Source organism: Ammospiza nelsoni, chromosome 2, assembly GCF_027579445.1.
Source record: "Ammospiza nelsoni isolate bAmmNel1 chromosome 2, bAmmNel1.pri, whole genome shotgun sequence".
Lineage (NCBI taxonomy): Eukaryota > Metazoa > Chordata > Aves > Passeriformes > Passerellidae > Ammospiza > Ammospiza nelsoni.
In genome coordinates, this window is record NC_080634.1 from 50,607,708 (window position 1) to 50,633,403 (window position 25,696).

At 39.9% G+C, this 25,696-nt stretch overlaps 1 protein-coding gene across 1 annotated transcript in view; it reads left to right on the forward strand.

Moving 5' to 3' along the window:
- MTUS2 (microtubule associated scaffold protein 2) overlaps positions 1-25,696 on the forward strand; it is a 243,294-nt gene that overhangs the window by 86,437 nt on the left and 131,161 nt on the right. Inside the window, exons 3-4 of the mRNA XM_059493947.1 lie at positions 2,603-2,843; positions 12,137-12,343. Coding sequence (XP_059349930.1) covers positions 2,603-2,843; positions 12,137-12,343 — 448 coding nt within the window. The remainder of the gene's footprint in view (positions 1-2,602; positions 2,844-12,136; positions 12,344-25,696) is intronic.

The window sequence follows — 25,696 nt, forward strand, 5'->3', positions numbered from 1 at the left end:
AGTTGCCTGAAGCAGGCGCTTGACAAGCAAATTCTTCCTCGAGGCATTTATGTTTGATGATGTTATAAACAAAGTAACATGAAGGAAGGTGTTGGGCATCCGTACCTGCTGGCCATGCTGCCGCTCTGCTCAGGAATACCCAGCCTGTGGAAATTCCTGTGTGCTCAAAGCATTTGTTGCAGACTTTTCTGGCTCATTTTAACAAATCCACTCTTGGGTGTGTAGGTAATGAGCAGACAGCCCCACAGAAGAAAACTCTGGGCTGACCTTCTTGGTGGGCAGGTTGCAACAGATCATTTCCCTAGAAGTCCCTCATACATAAACCTAATACAGGGTGCTAACAGGGATCATATTAATCCACATCTTTGTGAAGAGATTTAAAATGGCAATAATTTTATACAATTCTATTGAGACCAGTTGCATTTTGCACTTCACGAATTCACAGTTAAATAGAAAGGAAAAAAGGTCAATCTTCATAACAAGTTCATGTCCTGCAAAACTGGGGTCTTCAAAAAATAGCATCAAATTCTTGAGAGATATTTGGGCAAATTCAGTTGGACTTCATTATCTTAAAGGTCTTTCCCAATCTAAATTATTCTATTCTAAGTCCTTCTCCTTGAGAAGGACTCCTTCCTTGAGAAGAGGTTTTATGCTTGTGATTGATTGGGTTTGTGTCCATGTTTGTTGCCCTTCTCTGTTACTCTCAGCATACTGTCTATAAATAAAAAGAAAGGGAGTGAGAGAAGATTTGAATAGATGGACCCAGTTTATAAAAAATGCTTATTTTCTGTATTTAAAGATTTTCTCTTTTCCTTATACTGAAATACTTGGCCTTGGTGCTTAAGTTTCATTTAAGTATGAAATTATAGTATGCATAGTGTAATCTGATAGAAATAAATTTTATCAGGGGGAGAGAAGATAACTGAGGCTTATCCAGAAAAACAATCTCATATCTAGAAGCTGAAAGTAAGAAGCCAGACATCTGCAGTCCAAGTCTGCAGAATCATTCATATTATACAGCAGAAAACTGCATCCTAACTTTAAATAGGTCATAAGAGTATAATAAAAAAGGAAAGATCTAATGGCAGGAAATAGGACTGCAAATGGAGGAAAAAATATAGGGCAAAACTATAAAGCTCAATGTTTGTTGCATCTGCCCTCCTAGTTCCTGTGCAAAGGCCTCAAATATTCTTCTATATTTTGTAGTTTAGGGCCAATCTTGTCTCTTAGCATATTAAAGATTTGCTAAATTAGGATTAAAGCTCTTGAAGGCGCTAGGATCAAAGCTTTTATAGCCAATGTTGAAGTGCATATTCTAATGCTTATAATTGCTAAATAGAAACTGATTTGGCATATTATATGCATCATAACTTACAGCAGAGTTAATTAATTGGCAGTTACATTTCTTCCTAGGTAGCCTGTGGCACTTTTTGATTAATTTTTAAACAAATTTAGTTCAGATTTCCTATTTCCTATGCTTTTTTTCTTTTCCCATGGTCTAAATGGGATGACTGAAAAAATATTCATAGGTCCTTTCTACATTATGTTGATATTGCATTTTATAAGAAAATGGTGAAGAAGTTGGACTCTACTCAGAAAAGCAAAGAGTTCTTTGCAAATGTGAGAGTTCAAAACTCTGCACTCTTGTCCTGAGTCACGAAGCAGCACAGAAAAGTGGGAGTCAGAGCCCAGCCTGAATGCACAAAGACACAAGGGCTGAATCATGGAACCAGATCGTTCCTCGAGTGCAAGTTCAGTGCTCTGAGCCAGCTATGAGCTGGAAACACTTCCAGCTTGGGACTAACTCTGCTGTGCTTACAGTAAATGCCCATTAAAATACTGAGAGATTTGACACTGATTTCAACAAAGCAGCATCTATTTGTCCTAAATAGCAAAAGTTTCACATTTGCAAATCTGATAATTTTTTCTCCAATTCTCATGGGTATGTGGGTTTTATAGCTCCAATTTGGAATATTCCACAGGCCTCTGAAAGCATAAGTTAGAGAAATGTGCTCACATCCACAACAAGGTCGCTTTCCAGGAATTAGAGGGGCACAGATGACAATGAACATTTTGCAGTGAGAACATACTGGGGGTTCTTTCTTTTTTTTTTTTTTTTGTCACAGAAATTACTTGGCAGTACAATTTCTCTGATAAAATGTACCTAAACACCTCCAGCTTTATTTTTAGCTATCTAAGTTAAAACCAACTTCTCCCAGAATTGGGCAAGGATATTTTAAATAACTTCTAACAAAAATTCCATTTACACAGTCTCTTAGTATATCTACATGTGTAAATAATATAACCTTTCATGACTTAACAGTACCCTCATTTTCACTAATTGAAGGTCTTCCATTTGTCCATTTTCTTTTGGGGAAGGCATCAATTCTTTAATGGGGTGTACTTCTATATTGAGGGTGTAATATACAAGTTTTTGAAGAGGTATTCATATAGTAAGACCATAAATTTTTGAAAGTTTGCAGTGCTCTGAGGACCAGATTCACAAGGAGGGAAATTTAGCCTTTACAAGCAGTTTGGAGCTCCATATTGTCTGGGTTTATTGATTTATTGCGTAATATCTGTGTTAATGATTTTTCTGCAGGTTGGGGAAAGGCCTGCAAAAGATGAATTTTGCCCTCCAGCGTACACCCACTATGAGGTGTCACCAAGCTTTTATCGATCTGCCATGATCCTGAAGCCACAGCTGGGGCTGGGAGCAGTGTCCAGGTTGCCATCTGCCAAGAGCAGGATTCTCATTGCGAGTCAAAGATCCTCAGGGAGTTGTCTCCATCAGCAAGGAGAAATAACAAGTGCTCCCAGCCTCTACCATCCTGATGCTTCAGGTAAAGTATGAACTTTCTTTCCTTTCCCTTTACTGTTGTCACCAATAAGATACCTTTTTTTTTGAGACAAAAAAATCACAAAATGAGCAACATTTTGACCTGATCCTACAAAGCTCCAACAGCACCCTTTGAGGTGTGTCTTTTTATCCTGCAACAAGGCTGACTAGGGAGTCTGGAACTTGTGCAAAGGTTGTTCATTGCCAAAGAAAGAGAATAGTTTTCAATAATAATTCTCATTTTTCATCTTTTTATCTTTCTCCACCTTGTAAATGCCTGAAAAATCTTTGGTTTTGTTCTGGGGAAGATAATAGGATATTTTCTTCCATCATGAAGACCCCACCGTTCAGTCTGGATTTGACATTCCCACCACATTGTGCTGTGAAAACCTGGGCAGTGTTCAAATGTGCCGGCAGAGATCTCGATTCTCTGAAGGCCTGGTGTACACCTCTTTGGAGATAACACTTCTAATACCATTTTCTCCCTAGCTACTGCCCAGCTCAGCATGACCCTGGGCAGAATTACAGGGGAGGGAAAAACACAAGAAGAGGTGGAAGGAGAAATGTTTGATGTCACAAGAAAGAGAGAATAATTACTTCTATGGGACACTCCTTAATAGCCTGGAAAAGTGTGGAAGTTTAAAAAATGCACAGGGGCAAGTTCAGAGACAACTGAAAATCAGTCATTGCCAGAGTGAAGTGTAGCAGCTGTTTAACAGCCTAGAATGCTGCAGAGATTTTTTTAAGTAGTCACAACAGCTAAAGTTAATTAATGACTTAAGGTCATATGATCTCTTGCCCCAGGATGGGATTCTTTCTGATGTATCCTTATTTAACCTGTTCATGAAAAACTATTTATAAAAGCCTTTAATATGAGATCTTGGAGCCTCTGAAAGCAGAGCTGCTCCAATGCATTACCTATTTTCAAGTTAAAATTGCTCCCTAATGTTTTGCCTAACCCCCTTTGTTGCAGTTTGCTTCCCCTTTCATTTGGAGTAGTTGTGTGGTCTTTTTCTCTTTGCAGGTATTTGAAAACTATTACCATCTCTCCCCAGTGTCCATTTGTCCATACCAAGAAGAAGAAGAAATTTAGAAAAATTTAGAATGGAAATGCACCACAGCGTCTTGACTTTACCCTGAGGGGACAGTGTCAGTCAGTAATACAGGCTGACAGGATTTGGGGCTTATCAGACAATCAAGGTTCTCTGTAATACAGTGCCTCTTACCAGTATCCTGTACTGTCTGAACCTGCATGTGGAGTTTATCTGATGCCATCAGCAGAAGCTGACCAAACTCAGCTGTATGTGACTTCTGAGACACCCCAAGATTACAGGCTGGGTTGTAAATACCATTTCAGCCCTGTGACTTGAGTTCAGTCAGCAATGAACATGGGAATACAGGTGCAGAGAGTAATTGGATCATAATTTCCATTTAAATGAAACTGCAAGAGTCTGTGAGTTTAGGATATGAGTAGGGTAAACCCTTGTGTTATAGGAACCAGTTTGGGAGATAGATAAGAGAGAAAGTGCAAACAGAACCCATTACAAAATAAATGCTTTTTTCTGATCCTCAGAAATGAATACTGCCTTCATTTTTATTCATCCATCACCCATCCATTATCCACATTATCCTCCATCATTGATGCTAAACAGACATGACTTTCCTTAGCCACTTTTAATCCATACAGGAGCTTGTCTTGCATATATTCATTTACCATCTTCTATGTTATGTGGCATTTTAAAATCTAAACAGGATCAGCTTATCAGTCCCATTTTTTGTCTGTAGTACTGCCTTTAAAAAGAGCCAGTACATGAGTATACATAAGTAAATTGCACGAGCTGTTACTGTGATTCTATTCCACTAAAGTTGTATTTCTTAAGATTTTCATACTTCTCAAAAGTTAGGTTTTTTTGTAATATTTTGAATTTTAAAAAATTATTCATTTTTTTAATCACTGATTATTTTTTGGGCCTGGTCTGCTTTGGAGGTCAAGTTTAATATATAACTCTCCATAATTTCCTTCCTACAACTGTTATTTTGCTTGTTTCTCTCTAGTCTTTTGATACCTTGCTGTTTCAGAAGGGGTATAAAAGACAAGTCCTGATAGTCCAATAAGCTGTCTGTCATCTCTTTCAGGACCCCAAATTTTATGGATTTCAAATTACACAAGACTTGTTCTGGAGAGGTTGCTGATGTCTCCAGTTTTTCACTTTCCACCCTAGGACACATTGTTTTCACTTCTGGCATCTCACCTTTCATTTTCCTTGCAAGATGAAGAATGTGTTTAATTTTGCTGCAGTACCTTATTCTGTTGTGAAGTACTTTTCATTGCTCTCCTTTGTTTCAATGCCTCTTCCCACTTATCTTTTGTGTACTTCTGAAGTCTTATGTTGATTTCTTTACATTCAATTATTTTTGGTATTTTATTTCCCAATTATCTATTCAAGATTTTGTTATAATCGCCTTTTCCTTGACTAAAGCCTTTTTCCTTGTATATCTTTAATGACTTAATCCTTCTCTTGGCAATGAACTTCCTAGGTCAGCTTACCAGACTTTTTGTTTTTATTACTTTCTTTTAAAAAGAATAATGAATTGCTCACGAAAGAGGCTAAGGTGACAGAAGACAGGACAAGATTGGTGTAGGAGTGCAGAGGCATCACAGAATCGATTCCTGTGCCTGCATCCGCAGCAGAGCACACATGCAGACCAGAGATGGGTTGCTGGTTGCCATGGAAGGGATGAATGGGAGAGCACCCCCTGGCATGTCAGACCTGTTGGGGTGCTAATTGGAGGAGCTTATAGAAGGGCCAGACACCTTTTAGCCATCTGTGTTGAGGTACCCAACACCATTTTCAACCACTTTCCCTTATTTCAGCTGTTAGCTGTAGTATTATTTGCTGTATATTTGATCTGCATCATTGGTTCTGCTGCACTATTTGAAACACAGGATTAAACACAGCTTTGATAGAGTCATATTTGCAAATATGAGTAAATAACATGCATGAACATATGGGCAGTGTCTGGGATGCAGAGCCAGTAAGACTTGCTCACAGGTGTTGTGGGGTGTGAGAGCTTGGGTAACTAGCTAGGGACTAAGGGGTATTTTTCTGTCAGGGATACCAGGCCTGCCTTCAAGACTGCTAATCAGCATCTCTTGCAGCTTGATCCTGAGCTTTTAATCCAGTGTCCAGTCCTGGTGATATCAGCCCTGCCCTGAGGTAATGGAAACAGAAGGATCAGCCAGTTGCTGTCCTGTGGCAGAGTGCAGTACCGCGGCGGCTCTTACGCTGAGATCGCTGTGGCACGGTATCGGGGACAGCAGTGGTGCCTCTTAACAAGGATTTTATTCCCCTTTGCCATGCCATTCATTGTGCAGCAGTCTGGTTAAGCAGCACTGATAAGCGGGGTGGTTTGGCCCATGTATAATACTAATCCTCATAAAACTGACTGTAACTGAAGTAATTGATAATTAAATCCCTGAACTGCTGTCATGGACTGCAAGTATTATGAGTGCATTAAGGGGTTTGTTAGCTTTATGTTATGCCAGGCAGAAAGTGAAATAATGATGAGTGCTCCCTCAAGTGTGATCTCTTAAGTGTGATGCCTAAAGTGTGGTTGGATCAGTGATCCTTCTTCATCAGTACAGTGTAGGACGTGCGGTGGCATTGGCTGCAAGTGCCTTTTGAAGCAGTGCTGCTCCTTCGGTGGTGCTTTGCCTCAGGAGGGTCAGACAAGCAGCCTGACTGTAAGAAAAAGCATTTTGCAAAGTAGGTAAAATGAGAAGTCACTAAGTTATGATCTTCTTATAGGTGCCATAGAGTCTCTGAAAGCTTAACATTTGTTTATTTTATGTAAATAGACTCTACTCTTTCTATGGGAAACTTGTCAGTCAAAACAAGCATTGAAGCATACTGTGTCTATAACATGTAAAATATTAATATGTTTTTCTTGGTTATAAAGACTTCTTGAAGCAAGTATGTTAGGATTTGCATTCATTAGCTGGTTATTTTGATGGAATTAGTGTCTGATTTGGAAAAGTATAACAGAGATCTCATCATTAAAGCTTCACTTTAATTATGCTCATTAATTTAACTTAATTCTACATTTTTCAGTAGTGTTTTGGGGTATTTTTTTCTCAAAGAGTGAGTTATTGAAATGTTACTTCCTTATCACCTCTCTGTGTATTAAACTTGTCAGTCCCGAGGGTCTAGCTGCTCCTCTTATTTCTAAGCAAGTCAACTTTCCTTGAAGACAGAATTTACCCATAAATCAGGACTGCAATATTTGTCATTTCTTGGACAGACACAGATATATGCATATATTTGTGTCTTTGCATATGTATAATGTATTTCATCTCAAATGCCACAATATGCCTACAGCTTTCTCCCAGCAGGAAAGCTTTATTTTCATGTTTACTCTCAGGAATAAACAATGTAATAGTGACCTATTAATTGAACATGTAAATTAGATTTGATGACAGAAAAGAGGTCTGAGTTAACTTCCTGAAATATTGCCTTACTGCTATTCCAGCTTTGTCTGTGCTTGAGGTACTTGGATTTGGACTGGCAAGCTTCTTAACTGGCTAAGGAAAGAGGGACAAGGGAATAATTCAAAGAGGAAAATGTTCTCTGTCCTCCACTAACCTGAAGAGTTTTCAGTTCACACTCTCTATTTACTTTGGGAGAGCAATCTGACTGTACTCCATTAAAAAAAAAGTTTCAAAGGGACACACACACACTTCCTCATGAATTTTTTTTAAGGACATTGTCATCTTACTTGAGACATTGCCATCTGCCACCTCTCTGCTCCAGTTACTGTGTCTTCAAGGAATTAAACCCCATCATATTAGAAGGGTTGTCTATGTGACAGTTGTACCAAGCTGTCATTTCTAAGAACAGTATGTGGAGCAATCTGGGTGTAGGAGCAGGCAAATGCTTCCTACCTTGCCTCCTTCCTGCTCAGAGCCAAGCATTGTCTCTGGCTGGACATCCACAGCCCTTCTGAGCAGCAGGGGCAGATGAGATGCAGCTCCAGTGCAGAGAAGTGTTCTGGCTGCTCTGGGCTGCCAGTGGAAAATGCAATGAGTGAGACTCATGCATGGATGATTCCTGTGCTGCAAGATTTTGAGGGATGCCATGCTTTTCACAGTAATTGCTGAGTGAACATGGATATTTGCAGCTTGAATGAGTTGTGAGATGACAACTTCTTGGGGTGTTGAGAATGTGCTAACCAGCCTTGGTTTGCCTGGGAGCTGGGAAGGCACAGAGCAGTTTTTGGTGCTTTTAAATCCGAATCGTGAGGAGGGGAGCATTTACTACCATATGTTGGCGGACTGACCCATCAGAAATTAATCAATGTTCAGCAGTGACAACTGTTTGGCCTTTGGAACTGACCTGTCCCAGGCTTGATGGTATTTGGGTGAGGGACCATCAGGGCAGCTGGGCTCAACTTGCTCACTGCTGTTCAGGTGTAAACCGTTAAAGCCTCTGTTTTAAAGCCCCTTTCCTCAGTTCTTGTTCAGAGAGAAGTTGTTATGTCTGTACAGGGAAACCACAAATGTAGTGGCATCAGAAAAGAGTTCTCACATGTGTGATTTGTTTTTGATCTGCAAAGATACAAATGGTTGGGTTAACTCAGCTTGTATTATCTCTGACTGATGCAGTGACATTGGAAGTAAGTTTTTTACCCCAGATTTCCCAATATGCAATAAGAATAGAGATGTTCAGATCATCAGTAAGTGAGAGAAAATGGCATTTAATGATTAAAGTTTTAAAAGAAGTGCTGGTTAAAAAAAAAAATTAAAAAAAGGGAAAGCAAAGAAAACTAAAAATCCTGTGACCGGATGACAAAGACTTGCCAAGGAACCCTTAGTTACAGAGTTTTAAAGTCTTAAACTGTTACTCTTTTTCATAAGAGCATATCTGTATAACTAATTTCTTTAATTTTTCATTCATTTCAGCTAAAACATATTTCAAATTTCACAGTGAAATTACATGAAAGTTGCTTTTTACCCCCATGCACGAAGATGCAATTCTTGTGCAGTGGGGACGCATAAGAAGTGGAGTTCAGACTTTTAACAAAGTCTCCCCAGGCACATCTAGTTTGTGTCAATCAGTCCCTAACTCAAAATGTTTTTATGTTTCTGGATGGGAACAGCTTGAAGTGTCACAGAAAATCACTTGTGTGCATACAGACAACAATACTTAATTCTATAATTAGCTTCAGGCAGTGAGACAACTAGAAAGATTTTTAAGCTTATTTTGGCAGATTTTCATTAAAATAAAAGCTGCTCATTAAAATAACTTTTGTTTTGAACTCCCAGACCTTGTTTGCAGGAGTACTTCTATACTTTTATGAAACAGAAATAAAGCAAAAAACATGCATGAGAAAACTTGATGAAGTTTAGAACAGAAAATATGTACAATAGGCTGGTGTCTCATGTATTTTAATGAGAAAGAATACACAAAATTACTTAGTTTTAAGAATTTGAATGCATCCCTAATGAGGATAATGTCCTGCCCCCAGGACATTATCAGAAGAACTGGATTACAAAGAAAAGAAGTGAAAAATAATTTCAGGATGATGATGAGTTCAAGATGTAAAATATTGTTAGTTCAGGGGGAATTGGAATTGAAGTCATAAGCTAGAAACACACAAAAAAGTATGAGAAAAAAACACTGAGTCCTCTGCCCAAGTCTGGAAGAATGACTTTGAAGAAAAGGTAAAGATGGTTGGCCAGTTTGTAACCAAAACCCTTTTGGTTTTAAGGAAATTCTTCTTCATTCATGGTGCTCGGTCACAAACTGCAGAGAACAGTCAGTCTGGGGACTTGTTGTGGGCATCCCTGTAGTTGAGCTGGGGACCTGGGAGTCTCAGGTGAGCCACACTGCCCTAGGCCAAGCATGTTTGAAATGCTTTTTAAATAAAGCCATTCCTAACTTTATTCCACTGCCCCAGTGGAATTTCCCCTGTTTTGTTGCAGGAAGTCTGTGATATTTATAGTTTGTTGCTGTAAAATGGAAGTATCTCTCCCTCCCTCGATTTTCAGAGATGCTTAGGAAAAAGAAATCTCAGCTTATGCAGTCCAGGTGCATTTTTTGGAAACTGTAAAACCCGCAAGAGACAGCCCCATGCCTTCTCCCTGCTGCCACTGAGCTGGGCAGGTTCCTTGCACCTGCAGCTGCTTACCACGAGTACTTGTCTCTGCTTCAGATCTGGAGGCTGCCGGGGCTTGGTCCCATCACTGATGCAGCACATGGAGTATTTTGCAGTGGTGGGGAAGAAGTCTTGGCTTTGGAAGCAGTAAATCAGCCATAAATGAGCTGCAGTAGGCCACTGTCAAAGCAGTGCTGCACAAACCTGGCAGTGAACTGATGGTGGCCATCGCCGCCTGTCTCTTCTCTGTGCTGACGTGCCTGCACCTGAAACCCATGGCTGCCTTTGAGCCCCTCTTCACAATATCCAAAGGAAACCACATTCAGGATCATAGTCCAAAATTGCCTCTGCTGGTGCTAGGGATGGGGAGTGAATGGGGATTTTAGTAGTCTTTTCTTACTCACTATAGATATTTGTTATTTTCATTTGGGTTACTCTGCACAGCGTGTACTTCTCTGGGCTGGCAAACGTGCTGCAGACATCCATCTCCTTGTGTCTTAAGAAAGGGCTCAACCTGGGGAAAGTGGGTACAGAAATGCATTTTTAAGAGCCTAGAGTATATAAATTGTTTTATTCATTGAGCAAGGAGCATTTTTTACATCTTTAAAGGAATGTGCTTTGTAGGAGAACAAAACTCTTTTTTGCTTGGTGTTACACCTATTTCTGTTTCAAAAGGAAAGGCTTAGTTACATGAAACAAAGCTTAGCATTAGTATTGTGATGAGGTACACAAATATCTTTCAAAATCCCTGTAACATTTTTCTGCTCAAAGGAGTTAGTCTTGTTTTCTCTAAAGTCTTCTCAAAGTGAAATGCTTCATTAAAATTAATAAGGCTGTGACCTACATAGTTTACAAAAGAATTAAATACTGTAATAATATGACCATATTCTTATTGTGCAGTTAATTTGTATTTTTCTATATATTATGAATGTTTACTTCTTCCTTTGAAGTTTGTATTGGTCTAGTGTACAATAGTGTTCACTGAATAAGAACAGAAAAAGGGTGACTTTTTGGCCTTTTCAGAATATGTTGGTAGCTTTTAATGCTGCCTTTTTTACTATCCCTGATTAAACACTAGCATCAGGTTTTGGAGATTGTTGTTAATATTTTCTTTAAAAATATGTTTTTTTGCTGCACGGAATTCCACAAGGAACAGGAATCTGGTATTCTCAAATTTAGGAAGAAAAAGCTCTGTCCAAATTGATGTACACGTGAGGTCTGGAGTCACTTGGGTATCCAGACCTTCCAACCAAAAGCAAAATCTAATTTTTGGTCCTTCACCTTGAAGACAAGACTGCCATGATCATGGACCTGTAAAGGAAAAGAGGAGCATTTGTGAACCTGTGTTCTGTATTTGCCTAGGAAGGTTTGCCTGAGCAGGAGCAGCAGCCTACAGGTTAATACAGAAGCTGGAGACAGATGAGTGTTTGGTAACCACAGGCAGAAATCACAGCTGAACTGCTCCTGTGGTCTAACTCCAGGTGTTATACACCAGCTACTGGTTTATAGTAGCTGGTGGGTGTCACTCACATGGGCTGGTGTCTTAGCAAGGAAGAGTCCACCAGTGGAAATGGGCAGTGGTATGTTAAAAAAGTAGGACTTTACGGGTCATGTCCTTGTTCCCAGGCTTAGCGCAAGAAAAGGGAATTTTTTTTAGTGGAATTTTAAAGAAGAATTTCAAAGGAGTGTTTTCTTTGAAATACAAAGAAGTTCTGTGTCCTTGAAGAGGACTGTTGCTGGTTTACAATACTTTCCAAAATTGGAGGTTATGCGTAGTGTGTTTGTCTCTGTGAGTTTTTTTAATTGGCACACAATAAATGTAAAATTAGAAAGTGATACAGCACTGAAGAAGATAACATTAAAAGAAATCTGTAGCAGTGTTGAACTGCGTTACTTTGCTGGAAGTTTGAGTTAGGCCCCATGGGTACTTGGCATATTTCACCTTTTAAAAATGATTGTGACCTGAAATTTTTCCACCAAATGTCTTTTCAGCGCAGCAAAAAATAAGACGTCACTGCAGTTTGATCAGGCATTTAAACTTGTATTCAGTCTTAGTACTGCCTTTATGTAGTTGGGAGATACAGGTGATGGTCTCACAGTTAACTTATTTAACAAAAATTTCTTTCTTTTTCCTTTTTTCAGTTGATCTTAAGAAAGGATCATGTCCAAGTGCTGCAAAATCAAATCTCCCCAAGCCCTGCCCGTCTGGACTCCGTCCCCCAGGTTATTCACGGCTGCCAGCAGCTAAGCTGGCTGCATTTGGGTTTGTCAGGAGCTCGAGTGTGTCCTCTGTCTCCAGCAACCAGTCCAACGACAGCGCCCAGAGCGACCAGAGCAGGACAACTAACCGTAAGTCCCAGACGTGCCCTTTTTCCAGAGGGATATTAAACAGATGTGTCCCAGGATTGTGTAGACTGTGGTTTCTACATGGTTCAGAACTAATGAAATCTGTGCAGTACTCACTAATCTCTTCTGTGCCACTGACTTTGGTTTGGTATCTTGATTGCCCAGTGAAGTTTTTTTTAAAAATATGAATAATAATTATTAAATATTAATAAGCAAGCATTAAATTCTAACACCTGTTTAAAATATTAATAGTGAGGGATGAATAGGGCCTGAATGTTGAGGAAGTGGTTTTCCTTGCTACAGAGAAAATTCCATTAAGAGTGAATTTGAGGCATTCTTTCTTGTATTTTGTTTTTTACCTGGAACATGCCTTCTTACAAGCTGAAATAGTAAATAAACAGAGCGAACTGTGTTTGTCAAGTAAATGGCAGCCAATGCAGAACAGGACAAATATTATCTAAAATAGGAGATACAATCTTTCTCATCTACTTTTCTTCTGCTTCTTAATATTCCGTATAATAAATTCAGCCAGTGATATGAAAAATTGAGCCAGTGATACGAAAGAGATCAGGACTGATATCGTAGTACATCTACCAGACTTTGAATGATCCCCTGGCAGAAATGTCATTCCAAATCCTATTTTCTGCAAAGGCTGTTAATTTTATTAAGTACAAAATAATACCCACTGGATTCTGCAGTCCTTGGGAAATGTGCACATGCCCTGGGCTCAGAGCAGAAAGGGGGATTGAGGGATTTTAGTGCCCGTTTTTCTTTGAAGACTAGATTGAGCCTGAACTGTGTCAATATCAAAGCAAGTGGTATCAGCCCAAGAGGGGTGCAGACAGGGCCACCAGGTGACATGAAGCAGCAGAGGAAACTGCTGCAGGCTCCTAAATCTTTCACTGTTTGTATTAACAGTGAAATTAATTAAAATAAATACAATTAATATAGTTCAAAACCCTAAGGATTTTCTCTTTCCCCTTTACATGGGGTTATTGAAATGCAAAAGACTCATGTTAGCAGGGACTTTTAACTTTACCAATGCCCCCAAACATGCTTGTATCTTGTTTTACTGTTGGACTGATCACTCATTTTTTGTTATTTCCTAATAAACTTTACTTTGAGGTAAGTCAGCCTCTTTCGCTTTGTGCTTTTACCCTACATTTATGCCTTTGGAAGACTTCTCTTTTTACTGGTGTTGTCACCTTTTAGTCTTTATTTACATAAAACCTGTGTTAAGGACAGAATTACCTGATACCTGATTAGATCTAAACTACATCTCTACAAGCAATATTGTTGTTTAGCAGTTTCAGCAATTTCAGGTGTGAATCTGAAAAAAATGACAACTGTAGGTACAACACCATCCTTGAACACACCGGATGTATACAGGTTCATACAAATCTAAAACCAAAATACTCCAGTATGGTGAATTTGAATCAATTGATTTCTGTTAAAAAAATTGTGGAAGAAGCATTAGCAATCTCAGGCATAGAAAGTTGCATCTTATTCTTCAGTTCTCTTAAAAGAAGTTGATTTCATTTATGTATTCTGGTGTATTTTTATACTATCTTTGTACATTTTGCCCATAAAAACTGAAGGACATGGAAGCACTTGGTTTCAGCTGACTCAGCTGAGGATGGTAGTCCTCTTTAGTGTTGGGATCAGGATGATGTGACCATCTTGTGCATATTACAAGATCAGTTTTGATGGGTATGAAAATTACCCAGGGGAAGTGTTCTGCTTGTACAAATTAATGTAGAGATGAGCTCAGGCCATCACCTGGTGAAAAACAGCATCTATAACTTTGCTCTTGCTGCCAAGTTAGATAACTCATGGAAGCTGTTGTGGAGTTTCCCTCTACCTCCAAGTGAGAGCAGGCGAATGAGCCCCTCCCAAGGGTCATCTCTCTCACATGTCTCAGCTGTCTGGCCCAGAAGTCTTTTACTTCTCTGTAGTTCCAAAAGCAGAGTGCTTCCTCCTGGACTAAGGTGAGGGAAGGAGAAGGTGTGTTGCCAAGCAGGTGAGGAAACATCTGGTGTTTAGGGTAAGTTGGTAAGTCATCACACAGGGTGACACCTACCATCACCTGCTTGCTTTTGATTAAAGACAACGTGACTCCTGTTCATGGGGCAGATGGGTAGGAAGAAAAAGTGTTTCCTCACTGTAATTTATTAACTTTAATAGAAATGTTATCTGAAATGTTATGAAACTGTGCCATCTTTTTCTATTTATAGTCTGTGTGCCAGCAAGAGTTAAATTAGTTGCCCAGTACCCAGGGAGCACAAATTAGCTGGTTTCCATTCTACCACAGCTTATTTAACACAGAGCAGCAGTGCACTTAAACATGCACAGAAAGGACGTAGGGGAGAAGTACTGGCTAAGGAATCTTAGCATGACATATTATTTCTTCCCTTTATTGTCTGCTGGTAGAACAGTTTTATTTAAATTAAATAAATAGCTGATTCTGTAGCTACTACCTGAGATCATGTCTTTGACTAAATCAGGTCTCCTAGAGGGCAAGCAAAAGCTTTACTGTTAATTTCCTAGCTCAGTAGGGTAGCAAAATGCAAAATTATCTAGCTTTGGAAGTCTTCAAACACACATAACGCAATTTTCTATTTAAGCAGTATCTCTGCATGTCAGGGAGACAAAAGTAGTTGATAACATCTTACAAGTGTGCATTTGTTATAAACAGAGGAGCTGCCACTGTTGTAAATCATGGAGCTCACTTCAAAATCATGACATTTTGTAGGTTACTAAAAAGCCAATGACTATGGCTAGGTGGGAGGAAAACACTGGTTTATTTTAGGGAGAGAGTGTCTCTGGGTAAACAGTGATTCTTTAAGGGACCCTGGTGAGATCCTGTTCTTGCTTTTCTCTCCTCTGCCAGATGTCTTGTGGTGCTAGTTCTGCCTAAACACATTTCTTTTCAGAAGTCCCAGCTAGTGTCTCTGTCTAGGGTGTAAAACCCACTTGTTTAGAAAAAGGAGACATGATGTTTGTGTTGAGGGGAAGTTTGTTAATGGAGCTGCAATGTGGCAGCTTTGTTCTTCACCAGATTTCTCCTCTTCCTGTGACCCCTCTAAAAGCAGTAAGCCTGGATGTGCATGGTGCCTGTGCTGTGCTGCTTGGTTCACTTTCTGGCAATACCTCACATATTCAGGTTGACATAATTAAATGGATTTGAAGCTGTGGGACTGGGCTCTTTTCCCATGGTGACACAGGACACACTGGTCAGTACTTGTCTCTTGTCCTCGGGTCTTTCCTGGAGTTCTATCCCAGGGCTGTGGGTATCACCAGGCTGCTCTTTAAAACCCTGCCAGCAGTGACAGTCTTGTCACCAGCTGCTAATCAGGATCAGTCATGAGAGGGCTCTGCTGCTGGTCCTGCCCAATTTTCTGTTGAGGCTGAAGGGGCAGCCTCTGGGAAAGCCCAGGCTGAGGCTCAGCTCCTGGTCCTGTTACCAGTAGTCCAAAGATCTGTTCTGTGGCACAGATAGGTTTCTCCACTAATATCACTAATATCTTAGTTCAAGATTACCTGCAAAATTCAAATTTAGCCCCAGTTCTGGTGTACTACTTTTGAGGTTTTCAAAAAATGTCTGATATTTTAAACTATTATTCTTTATTTAGAAAAAGAGAATTTTGTATGCCTAAAAAATGATTTGCAGTGGAGAGAAACAATTGTATAAACATAAAGAGAAACTTCCACTTTAAACAACTTGTAACAAAATACTTCATGGATTTTTTTTTTTTAATCTTAAATGCGCTATATGGAAGCTTTCCCCATGTCTGCCCCAATAAAATTTGCATGAGACATTCACGTCATCCACCAAAGGCCACAGTTGTGAGATGTGGTTCCCAGTACTATCTTGTGATTTTGCAGTGAGGTAACATGATGCTCAGACTGTACCTTCTGTTTTACTGGTTTGAGGAGCTCAGAGTTTTGCATTTTGAACTGGTTTGAGGGGCCTGTATCTGCATTTTGAGTGACCAGCTGAATGTCCCGCTCACACAATTAGCTTTATGTGCTTCATCAGCATAGACTCCAACTTGCTGTAGGTACCACGTGGGAAAGAGCTTGTCAAGCACTGTGGAAGAATTTGATGTGTAGAGGATTGGAAGGAAGGTGGATTGTTTAGAATGAGTTAAGGCTAAGAGTTCAGGAGATGGAAGAGTGTCAGTATAACATCGGGAAATACTTCATAGTCATAAGGTCTACTAGTCTGTTAAATAATCTTCCAACTCAAGCAGTGAAATCCCTGTTGCTTAAGATTCTTTAAATAGAACAATGGCATGGTGTTAGAGGCAATTCTTCTCTGTCGACGTGCTAGACTAAAAGACATAATGCTATTCAGTATCTACCCACAGCTCTGAGTGCTGAAGCAATTTATTTTGGGAGTGAACAAGAAAATGGGGATGAATATTTCAAAACTTGTTTTAGTATCTCACGACAGCTATTGTTTTGTTAAAAATGACAGAGAAATGAAACTACATGTTTTATTGATGTAAACCTCCATGATCCTTTCTTCAATATATATATTTCTCACTAGTTTTTGACCTTGAATTGCCTGACCTTGCTAAATGTTGAATTTCCATTCTAATAAGCAACAATGTCAAAGTGTCAGATTCAGGTGGGTGGAGAAATGAAGAAATTAAAGTGAGCACAGAGCCTTGAATAGATGCTTAATTGGCTCCAAAATGGGTAGAACATTCAGAATTGTCACATGGTAGACAGGTAAACCAGTTGTTCTTAAATACATAAGTATTATGTTAATATGAAGAATTTCCTGCATGAAAGTACTTTCCAATCATATTTCTATGGTTAATTTTCTGTTCAGTTTTCTACATGACAAATTCAATTCTTTTTTCCCTTCTGATCATGTTTTGATATTAATGCCTTGATGAAAAATCACTTTATGCCATCATTTCACTGTGAATAGGACTAAAATAGAACAGTATTGAGATTCTCAGCTTTGTGGGTTGAAGCACTTGGAAAAGTGCAGTATGCCAGCCAGGAGGAGCAAGGCCTATAAGACATTTTACTGCCTTTACTTAGCAGCATTTACTTTTCATACTCTAGTTGCTAGTTATGGGGGGAAAAAAGATTCAAATAATTACTTGGGGGTGTGGGCACAGAAGTTTATTTCTGTTTGCAGAGATTGAAACAACAGTGCTGAAGTATAATAATTAATTGGTTATTAATTTCAGTGGGTTTTAGATATGGTGCTTATGATAATATTTTAAATTTGGTATTATTTTAATAGCTTAGATAATGTCTTTGCTGTCTCCATTGTTACCTCTTCCCCTGCCCATCAGAACACATAGCAGAGGGGAGCACTTCCACATTAGAAGGATCTTACTGTGGAATCTCAGCACCTCAGGACTGATGTGCAGAGTGACCGAGACCACCCTTGGGGGGCTCAGGAGTCCTGGAATGTTGCCAGAAGTGTCTGGTGGCTGGACTTTGATCCGACACAGGAGATGACACCTGTATGAGGATGGGAGGATTTCACTGGGGTAAATGGTGAAGGGATAAGTTAATTAGAGAGTGAAAAACAGGGTTTAGGATTTCTGTACAGGGGGGTTTAGAGAAGTAAGATGGAGGAATTGGGGCGTGTCCTGTCCTTCTTCTTCTTCTTCTTGGCCTCCATCTTCTGTGGTGATGTTGGCACTTTGGGATTGGTTATTACTAAAAGTGCACTGGTTAATAAGGGTAAAAGGTATTGGGGAAAATTGATAAATATTGTGTACGTAACTTTGAGTATAAAGATAGGTGACCGCCCCGGGGGCTCGCAGTGTGCTCATGGCTGGCTGCTGTGCAGACCTCTGTTGGGCTGAGAGAAAATCTTTTAGATAAACAACTAATAAACACTGAAGACCGAGAAAAAACCTGAAGCCTCTTCTCGTCCTTTGAAGCGCGGGCTGTCCAAGGCCACCCTGGGCCTTTCCAGGTCATTAAAACAGCCGAGAAACCGACATCTTACCACCCCTTGTAATGAATAAGTAGAGGCAGGAAGATCAAGCTGGTTTGGGAATGCAGAACTACTTTTATATGAATATGCCAACCTGAAATATTTAAAGGGTTTTCAGTTTTGCTGAGCTTAAGTTTGTCAAAACTGAAGAAATCCATGAAACACTGAATTCTGCAAAGCTTGCTTTTTATGAGCAAAGAAATGTGGAAAGAACTTTGCCAAGCTCTTGTGCCAGCTCAACTTGAGTGCTTAATCATCATGTTTGTTATTGTTATAAAGTGCCATATAAAATCTGTGGTTTTAGTGTAAGAAGTCCGGTCTGGGAGATTCTGTGTCTGTGTTCTAAAATTGTCCTGGCTCATACCCGGCAACTCCAGTTCCAGTTTTTGGCACTTATATTCTGTCTGGCTTTTAAAAAGTGGCTTAAATGATCAACCTCACTTTCCTGTCTGTAAAATGGGGTGGGAGAGTACAGATGTTTGTGCATGTACTGGGTAACAGGACGGCAAGGAAGAAACAGATAGTGACAAATCCTCTTTCCTGGCCCATTTCCACACAGGATTATTTGACTGATTATGTGCACCTAATTTAGTCACGGCGACTCTTAGTGTTTAATCTGCAGAGGGCAAAAAGTAGTTCAAACCACTTGCACATCAGGCTGCCAGACACCAGTTTACTGGAGAGGGCAGTGCATTGCCCCAGGATTAGATTATTCCCATTACAGACACCCAAGGTGTCTCTGTCCTTTAACTCTGGGAAAATGTTGATTCAATGATCAGCGTGGTGGATGGAGCTACTGTGGCAACCTCTTGGTCCCCCTATACTGGAAGGTTTCATCAGCCCCTTCTTTATTTTAAAGGTGTCCTGTGGTTGATTTTGTGCTTCCTTGGTCAATAGAAGATCATGACTACTTTATTTATTTGCAGTTTGATTAACTTAAATAATTTTTAGAGGGATACAAAGAAATCAGCAAAGCCATTTCTAAAACAACCTTTTTTCTTTTTCTATCTTTATTTCACATTTTTTAAAACGTCTAGTCTTCAGTGATCCTGAAGGGTGTGCCCTCTGGTAGGGATGTGAGAGAGACATGAGGAAGAAGAGAGCTGGTGTGCAGTGTGAGTTTTACAGTCTGGGGAAAAACCTCGGTCAGTCCAGAGCCAGTAACAGGCACAAGCACTGCATTCATCTTTCTGGGGACACTCAGCACTTGAACAGTGGCACTTAAAGTGTCCTTTTGAATTTATAAAGACTAGGAGCAGCAGGAACATGTCTGTCACATCCAAATTAAAACCCCTCTTAAGACCAGAAAACTCACTATAAATTGTCTCTTTTTCAAACTCTAATCTTCCTATTCTATCTGTTGAGGGGGGGAAATACTCGTTTAGAAGTGAACCCTGTGGGTATTCATTGAAATGGATTAATCTTTTAATTTAGCCCAGAGAAAAATTAAGGAATAAAGCTTTGAAGAAATGAGAACTCATCCATTTCTCTTTTTCTTTTTCCTTTTTTTTTTTCTCCTAATTTTTTTCTCCCCTTGCCTTCTAAAGGAATCACAGTAAAAATCTTCAGTCTCCCACTAATGAAGTACGACCTTGCAGGACTTCAGAGAAACTTTCTGCTTCACCATGTCTCTCTCATGCATTTCAGTTCAGTTTATATATCAATATTTTAAAAGGGTTAATTTTGGATTTCTAGCTATGGGGCTTATCACTGGCATATTCCACTGACTTCATCTCCAGTTTTTGTGCTTTCTGAAATTCAAGCCTGTGGTAATCTAGATGAATTCAACTCTATAAAGATACATCTTCAAAAAGCACCACATATTGCTTCTGGTGCAATTCTGCATTTTGTATTGTCTGTGAGGTTGAAGCCAGTGAGCACAGTGAGGCATTCTGCCTTTGAAATCTTTAAGTAAATCAGTTGCCTGACTGAACCAATTACTGTCAGTGACAAAAATCATTACAGACTCTATGATAATAGGCTTTCTTCCAAAGATAACTTCCCCCCTCTCCGCCCAGAAGTAAGTATTAATTTGAAGATACAAGAAGTTTGATATGGTAGTTATGAGCCAACTTTGAGTCACAGTGAAACAAAGAAAAATACCTGTGTAACAGTTTGGAGTTATGTAAATTTTGAAAGTATTTTTTAAATTATGTTTTCCTTTGTGTGATTTCTGCTTAGGGTCAGTGAGGCTGTTAGCTTGTTTTCGTAAACAAGAAGCAAATAAGCTGAGGTTCAGTGTTTCTTTGATCTCTTTCAACAAGGACCAAAATTTAAAAGTGAAATTGAGATGATCTCCTTGCAATCATATTATTAACAGCTGTAGTCAGAAGGAAAGTGTTGTGAATTTGTCACACAGTTCAGTCCAATTGCCTTACCAGCAATAAACAGGACCAAAGTTACAAGTACTGTGAATATGACTGGCAAATCTCATTTAGACCGAAAGGTTTCAGAAAACAAAACTGTCCTCTTTATAGAACATGAAAAATCAATTAACAAAATGGTACGCTTTTGCGAAATGAAGTGTGGATAATCAACACAAACAAATGGGGATTTGGAAAAAGCCTGTAAACTGTCCCTTTTGGGAGGGAGAGTGACTTATTAGTTGAGGAGAACCATGTGGATTAGTGCAGGTATGTATTAACAACGGAGCAAAGGAAGACAAACTTCAAAGATGTTTCTAATCTTTGATCCCATTAGGAATCCTGCAGAAGACTTGTGAATTCTAATTTAGTAGCGTGAGAAGTGTTACAGCCAAAGGAGTGCAGCACTATTTTTAGAGGAAAAACTTTTTCCATGTAGAGGTTGGGCTGGAGTATCACTCATGACATTTTTTTCCATCACACTAAACTAGTCCAAACAGGTTAAAATTGAGGTCATTTATGTAAGTCTTTCAGCTGCTTTTGAGAATATCTGAAATAAAGGAAGGATTAGCGTCTTTTGCAGCTTTCATTATTGCCATGAGTCTGTTAATTGTTATCCAAGAACTTGAAAATTGCAGTTTAAACAGCTTCCTTCTGGCTTGCTGCTTGGCAATCTCTAGAGGCCTGGACAAGATTACATGAGGCTGTAAACAGCTCAGAATGTAGTGGTTCTTTGCCTTGTGACAAGTGTGAGACCATAGGCTTTCAATGTGGGACTTCCAGAGTTAATTTAAATGCTAGAAGAAAGCTGACTGAAGTCTGAAACAAGTAAAACCACTGCTGGCAGAAAAATGACAGACTGAGACCCTCCAACCAAGAACACTGAGGTGGATAAAACAGGAACAATTGCACAGTCTTTTCCTCCATGGTGGGAGTTATTGGAAACTGTGGGCTGTTGGCACACAGGACATCGGTGACACCACCATTAGCAGTAGCAGACGTTCAGTCCCTTGGAAATGAGCCCACGAAATGGTAGTATGCTTCCCATGGGGCAGCTTTAAGGGTCTACCTGTGGAATTGGTGTGGTTGGAGGAGAAAGGTGCTGCCATTTCTCTGGATTACACACATGCCTATGACTCTCTGCTCCCTGTGGCAAGGAGTCAATTAAGCTGGGCTACATGGTGTAAATCTTTAATATATGCTCTTCCCAACTTCGTGATCTGCTTGTGCATTTTGACACAGTGTAAATTGCCACCACTACTTCCATGGCAGGCTAAGCAGTCAGAAATACCTATGCAGAAATATGAACTTTAGGATGGGAGAATAAAGTGCTCTGATTCAGAGGTGGGAACTGGACCTCATTGGAAGAGCTGTCAGTGTTCCCACACAAACCTCGACATGGGATCGTGTGTCACTGTGGTTTGTCTCAGAACGGGGCACGTCACTCCCTGAGTGCTGATTCACCAGCCAGTCACAAGGGTGCTTTGTTATTTTGGTGCACACCACCTGCATTGGGCCTCTAGGCATTGAGCAGTGTGTGTTTCTGTGTAAAAAGGTAAAAACTGCTAACCAGAACGCAATGGAGATGGATGCCTACACTGGCCAGCTCCTGCACTGATGCCAGCACCCACTTCTAGCAGCACTGATGCTGCACGGTGGTCCATGGTGAGACAAAACCAGGCCAGATCAGTTAGCTTTTGCATGTCACGAACCTTTCTCCAGCTGAACCTGACACTAGTCTTTTCTATTTGTTTTCTTATTTAAAGTACGTCTCCCAAAGAAGATGAATTCCATTATAGTCCTTAATTAAACTACCACAAAGAAAGAAAATAGCTTCTAATTTGCAGAGAAGAGTCAGGAGACGCCCTTCTACCCCATGCCTAAAAGCAGAGAATGAAGTTAAATGAAGGTAGATGAGTTGTCTCCTACCACTGCCATGCATCTCAGAAATACTGTGCATTTCTGGTGTCCCAATGGTGAAATATTGAAGTTCAGTGATTAACTTCCTGTCTATTACACATTGCAGTTACACTGTGCTCCTGTCAGAAAGGTGTGCACAACCTCCAGAGCAACTGAGCAAAACTGAGTGAGGAATGCTGAGTTTTCAATAAAATGGCATGTCTCAATCAAAACATCTCATGGCCAAACCTTGGAAACCCTTGTATTATCTTCCCCTGCTGCTAAACTGCATGGAATAGTGTGGGCTGGAGTTCAGTCTGTGCCCTCAAGTGTATGGCATGATTTTTTGGGTTTAAATGACAGAATTAAAAATACATCACTTTTTAACCAGATTTTTTTCTCCTAAAAATAAGAATATATAATTTATTTGCTGTTTTTTAAAACTCTTCTGCTCAGTTCTTACTGCACATCAGATAATCTATGAGTTACTATTACTTTTGTAATCTGAGGAAAGGGGATTTCCCAATGAATGTTATTACAATACTTTAATTTAAACTGAAGGTCTATTTTTAGATGCTTGGATGTGTCTTGGAAGAAAACATTCCTTCTCTGACATGTTCTAATGTTGACTAAATGTATTATGTACTGCATCTAGGTATCTAAGGAATTTTAATTGTCTCAGAGGTACACAATAGTGTTTTAGAATTAGGATATTTATCACTTGTCACAGCTTGTAAATTTAGATACAGAACAGGCCTGTACACTGTCAAACTGTGTGGGAAAGAGGAATAGGAGGTAGCGTCATGGTCTCTGTATGCCTTCCAAAGAATAGATTGGAAGTATGTTCTAAAAATGCCTAAGATGTATTTTTAAAAGGTGTCGTTTAAAAAAGCTTAAACCTGAAGGAAAGATGCAAGAAAATTTAAAAGAAAGAAGCTGATGCTAAGAAACTGTCTCTTGTGTGCACACAAGTCAGTGCCACTTCTTTGGCAGAGCGATAGCTGCTCTAAGAAATGTGCTGAATTATGCATGGCTTACCAACAGTCCTGCTCTGGAGCTCGGTTGTGATGGCTTGGGGGAATGTGTGCACTCCTGAACTGCCATCTCTGCCCCCATTGTGTGAATCAAAAGTACCTGCAGATAAAAAATTCAGATTAATTGAGAAAAGCCTCCAAGCAGCTCACTAAGTGATAGAAGCTTGCTATCAGTGACAGCTGGAAGATAAAACTGTGGACTGTCATGGTAAACAATTTGCAGCTATGATTTGTTTGGTACTCCCCACTTTGAAGCATGCCAGCTATCATGTTTAAAAAAACAGCCCAACTAGTAAAACTAGTTTAAAACATGAAAGATTTGTATATTTTAAATCAGACTGACTTTTTCATGGAACCCACAGTTTTGTAACTGTAATTTTTGATTTTGTTTTTCTTTTTAATTGGGTAGATGGTGAATGTTTCCCTAAGTGGTATCTCAGCAGCTGTCATAGGATGGTTTCTGCCCTTTGCCAGGGTGGTGGGAAGCATCTTGGCAGGGTTGAAGCAAAGCAGCGAGATCCATTTATGACTTCTCCCTTGCTCATATAGCCAGATATTTGGAATTATTATCCTCCTAAAATGCCATATAATGCCAATTTATAGTTCTTGAAATGTGGCCATTCTGTTAGTGTTTAATTCCAGCTATCTCTATTTTGCTGTTTTCTCTCATGGCTTTAGACAGGGAACTCCCTCTCTTGTGGGTGCTGCCCATCCCTTGTGTGGCACCCAGAGACGATTTGGAAGACTGGTGCTAAATAAGAACTGTGGTAGCATTTGCCTCTACTACAGCAGGCACAAAGCTTCACCCTGCTTTTTTTTTTTGCAGTTTGTAATTAACTAATGAAATGTTTATGTAATTAGCTTTGATAATGCTTCCAGGAAAGCACTGCATGCTTGTTTAACAGTTTACCTCACTGTATAGGTAATTTAGAGGGAAGTGTATTGGGGAAGAAAGCTCTGCTGGAGGTTTTTAGATGTTTTTCACTGGGTGGACTGTAAAGAAGTCAGTTTTCCCCAGTCTTGGACTTGTGAAGTTTTTGCAGCTTCCACTGCCAACACAGGTCCTCCCACTGCTTGACATACTGTCCCTTCCTGTCACTTGGAGCCCAGCCAGGTGTGCTGCCATCTCACATGGGAAGCTTGGGCTGGCCGAGCCATTAGTGGGGGCTAAGCTCACACAATTGCTCAGCCAAAAGCTCAGTCACATTGGCCCTGTGAGCGCGCACAAACTCTGCCTGTGGCTAACGAGGTGCTGCTGCCTGAGAGTGTGGGGGCGAGGAGCCGGCTGCTGGCACCTTTGGACATTTCACCCTCTCAGCTGCAGAGGGTTCCTGCTGCACCAGGAGTGCTGCTGAGAACCAAACACTCTCAACTTTCCTGACCCCTGTCCTTGCCTTGGCATTGGACCTGATAATATTAATACAATTTTGCCTTGAGAGTGGGACATGAGATGTAGGAGCCTCCTGCAGTAAAATAAGCTAGGTCGGTACGGCGCTTAATGTGTTTTATGTCCCCCAATATGTAGTGCATTTTCCTGCATATCAAGTGGTATGTTATTTACAGCATTTTGGTTACACTTAGAATAATTTTATTTAAATTTAACTTCTCTTCAGCATGCAGCAACTTAGCTTGCAGACCTGGAGATAAATAAGCCACTGTTGACTTTGGACTTCTGTTGCATTTTATTCTGCTTAGCACTTTTTTAGCTGTGCAGTTCTGGCAACATTTTAGCAAAGATTCATGCACAAATCACCTTATATAAATTACTGTTCATCTGGTAAGGGCTGGGGGACTTTAGGTTTTACACTTCCCTTCTCTTTTGCAGTGTTGTCCTGCAGATGAAGCAGTTTTTCTGGTAGTGGTTCAAAGGAAATGGATACATGGTATAAAATTTTTCAGAGCAACCTACAAGTGCTGCGAGATGGGAAGGGACAGCTTAGCTGGAGATGGCCCTGGCATCCACCCTGCATCAAGAGTCCTAAACTGTGCATGAGCCAAGGGGGTTTTCAGCATGGGGCTCAAGGCAAACTCTCCAAGAACTCAGAGTGATGCGTGGGAATTAAACAGTACAAGTACAGGGAGTAAT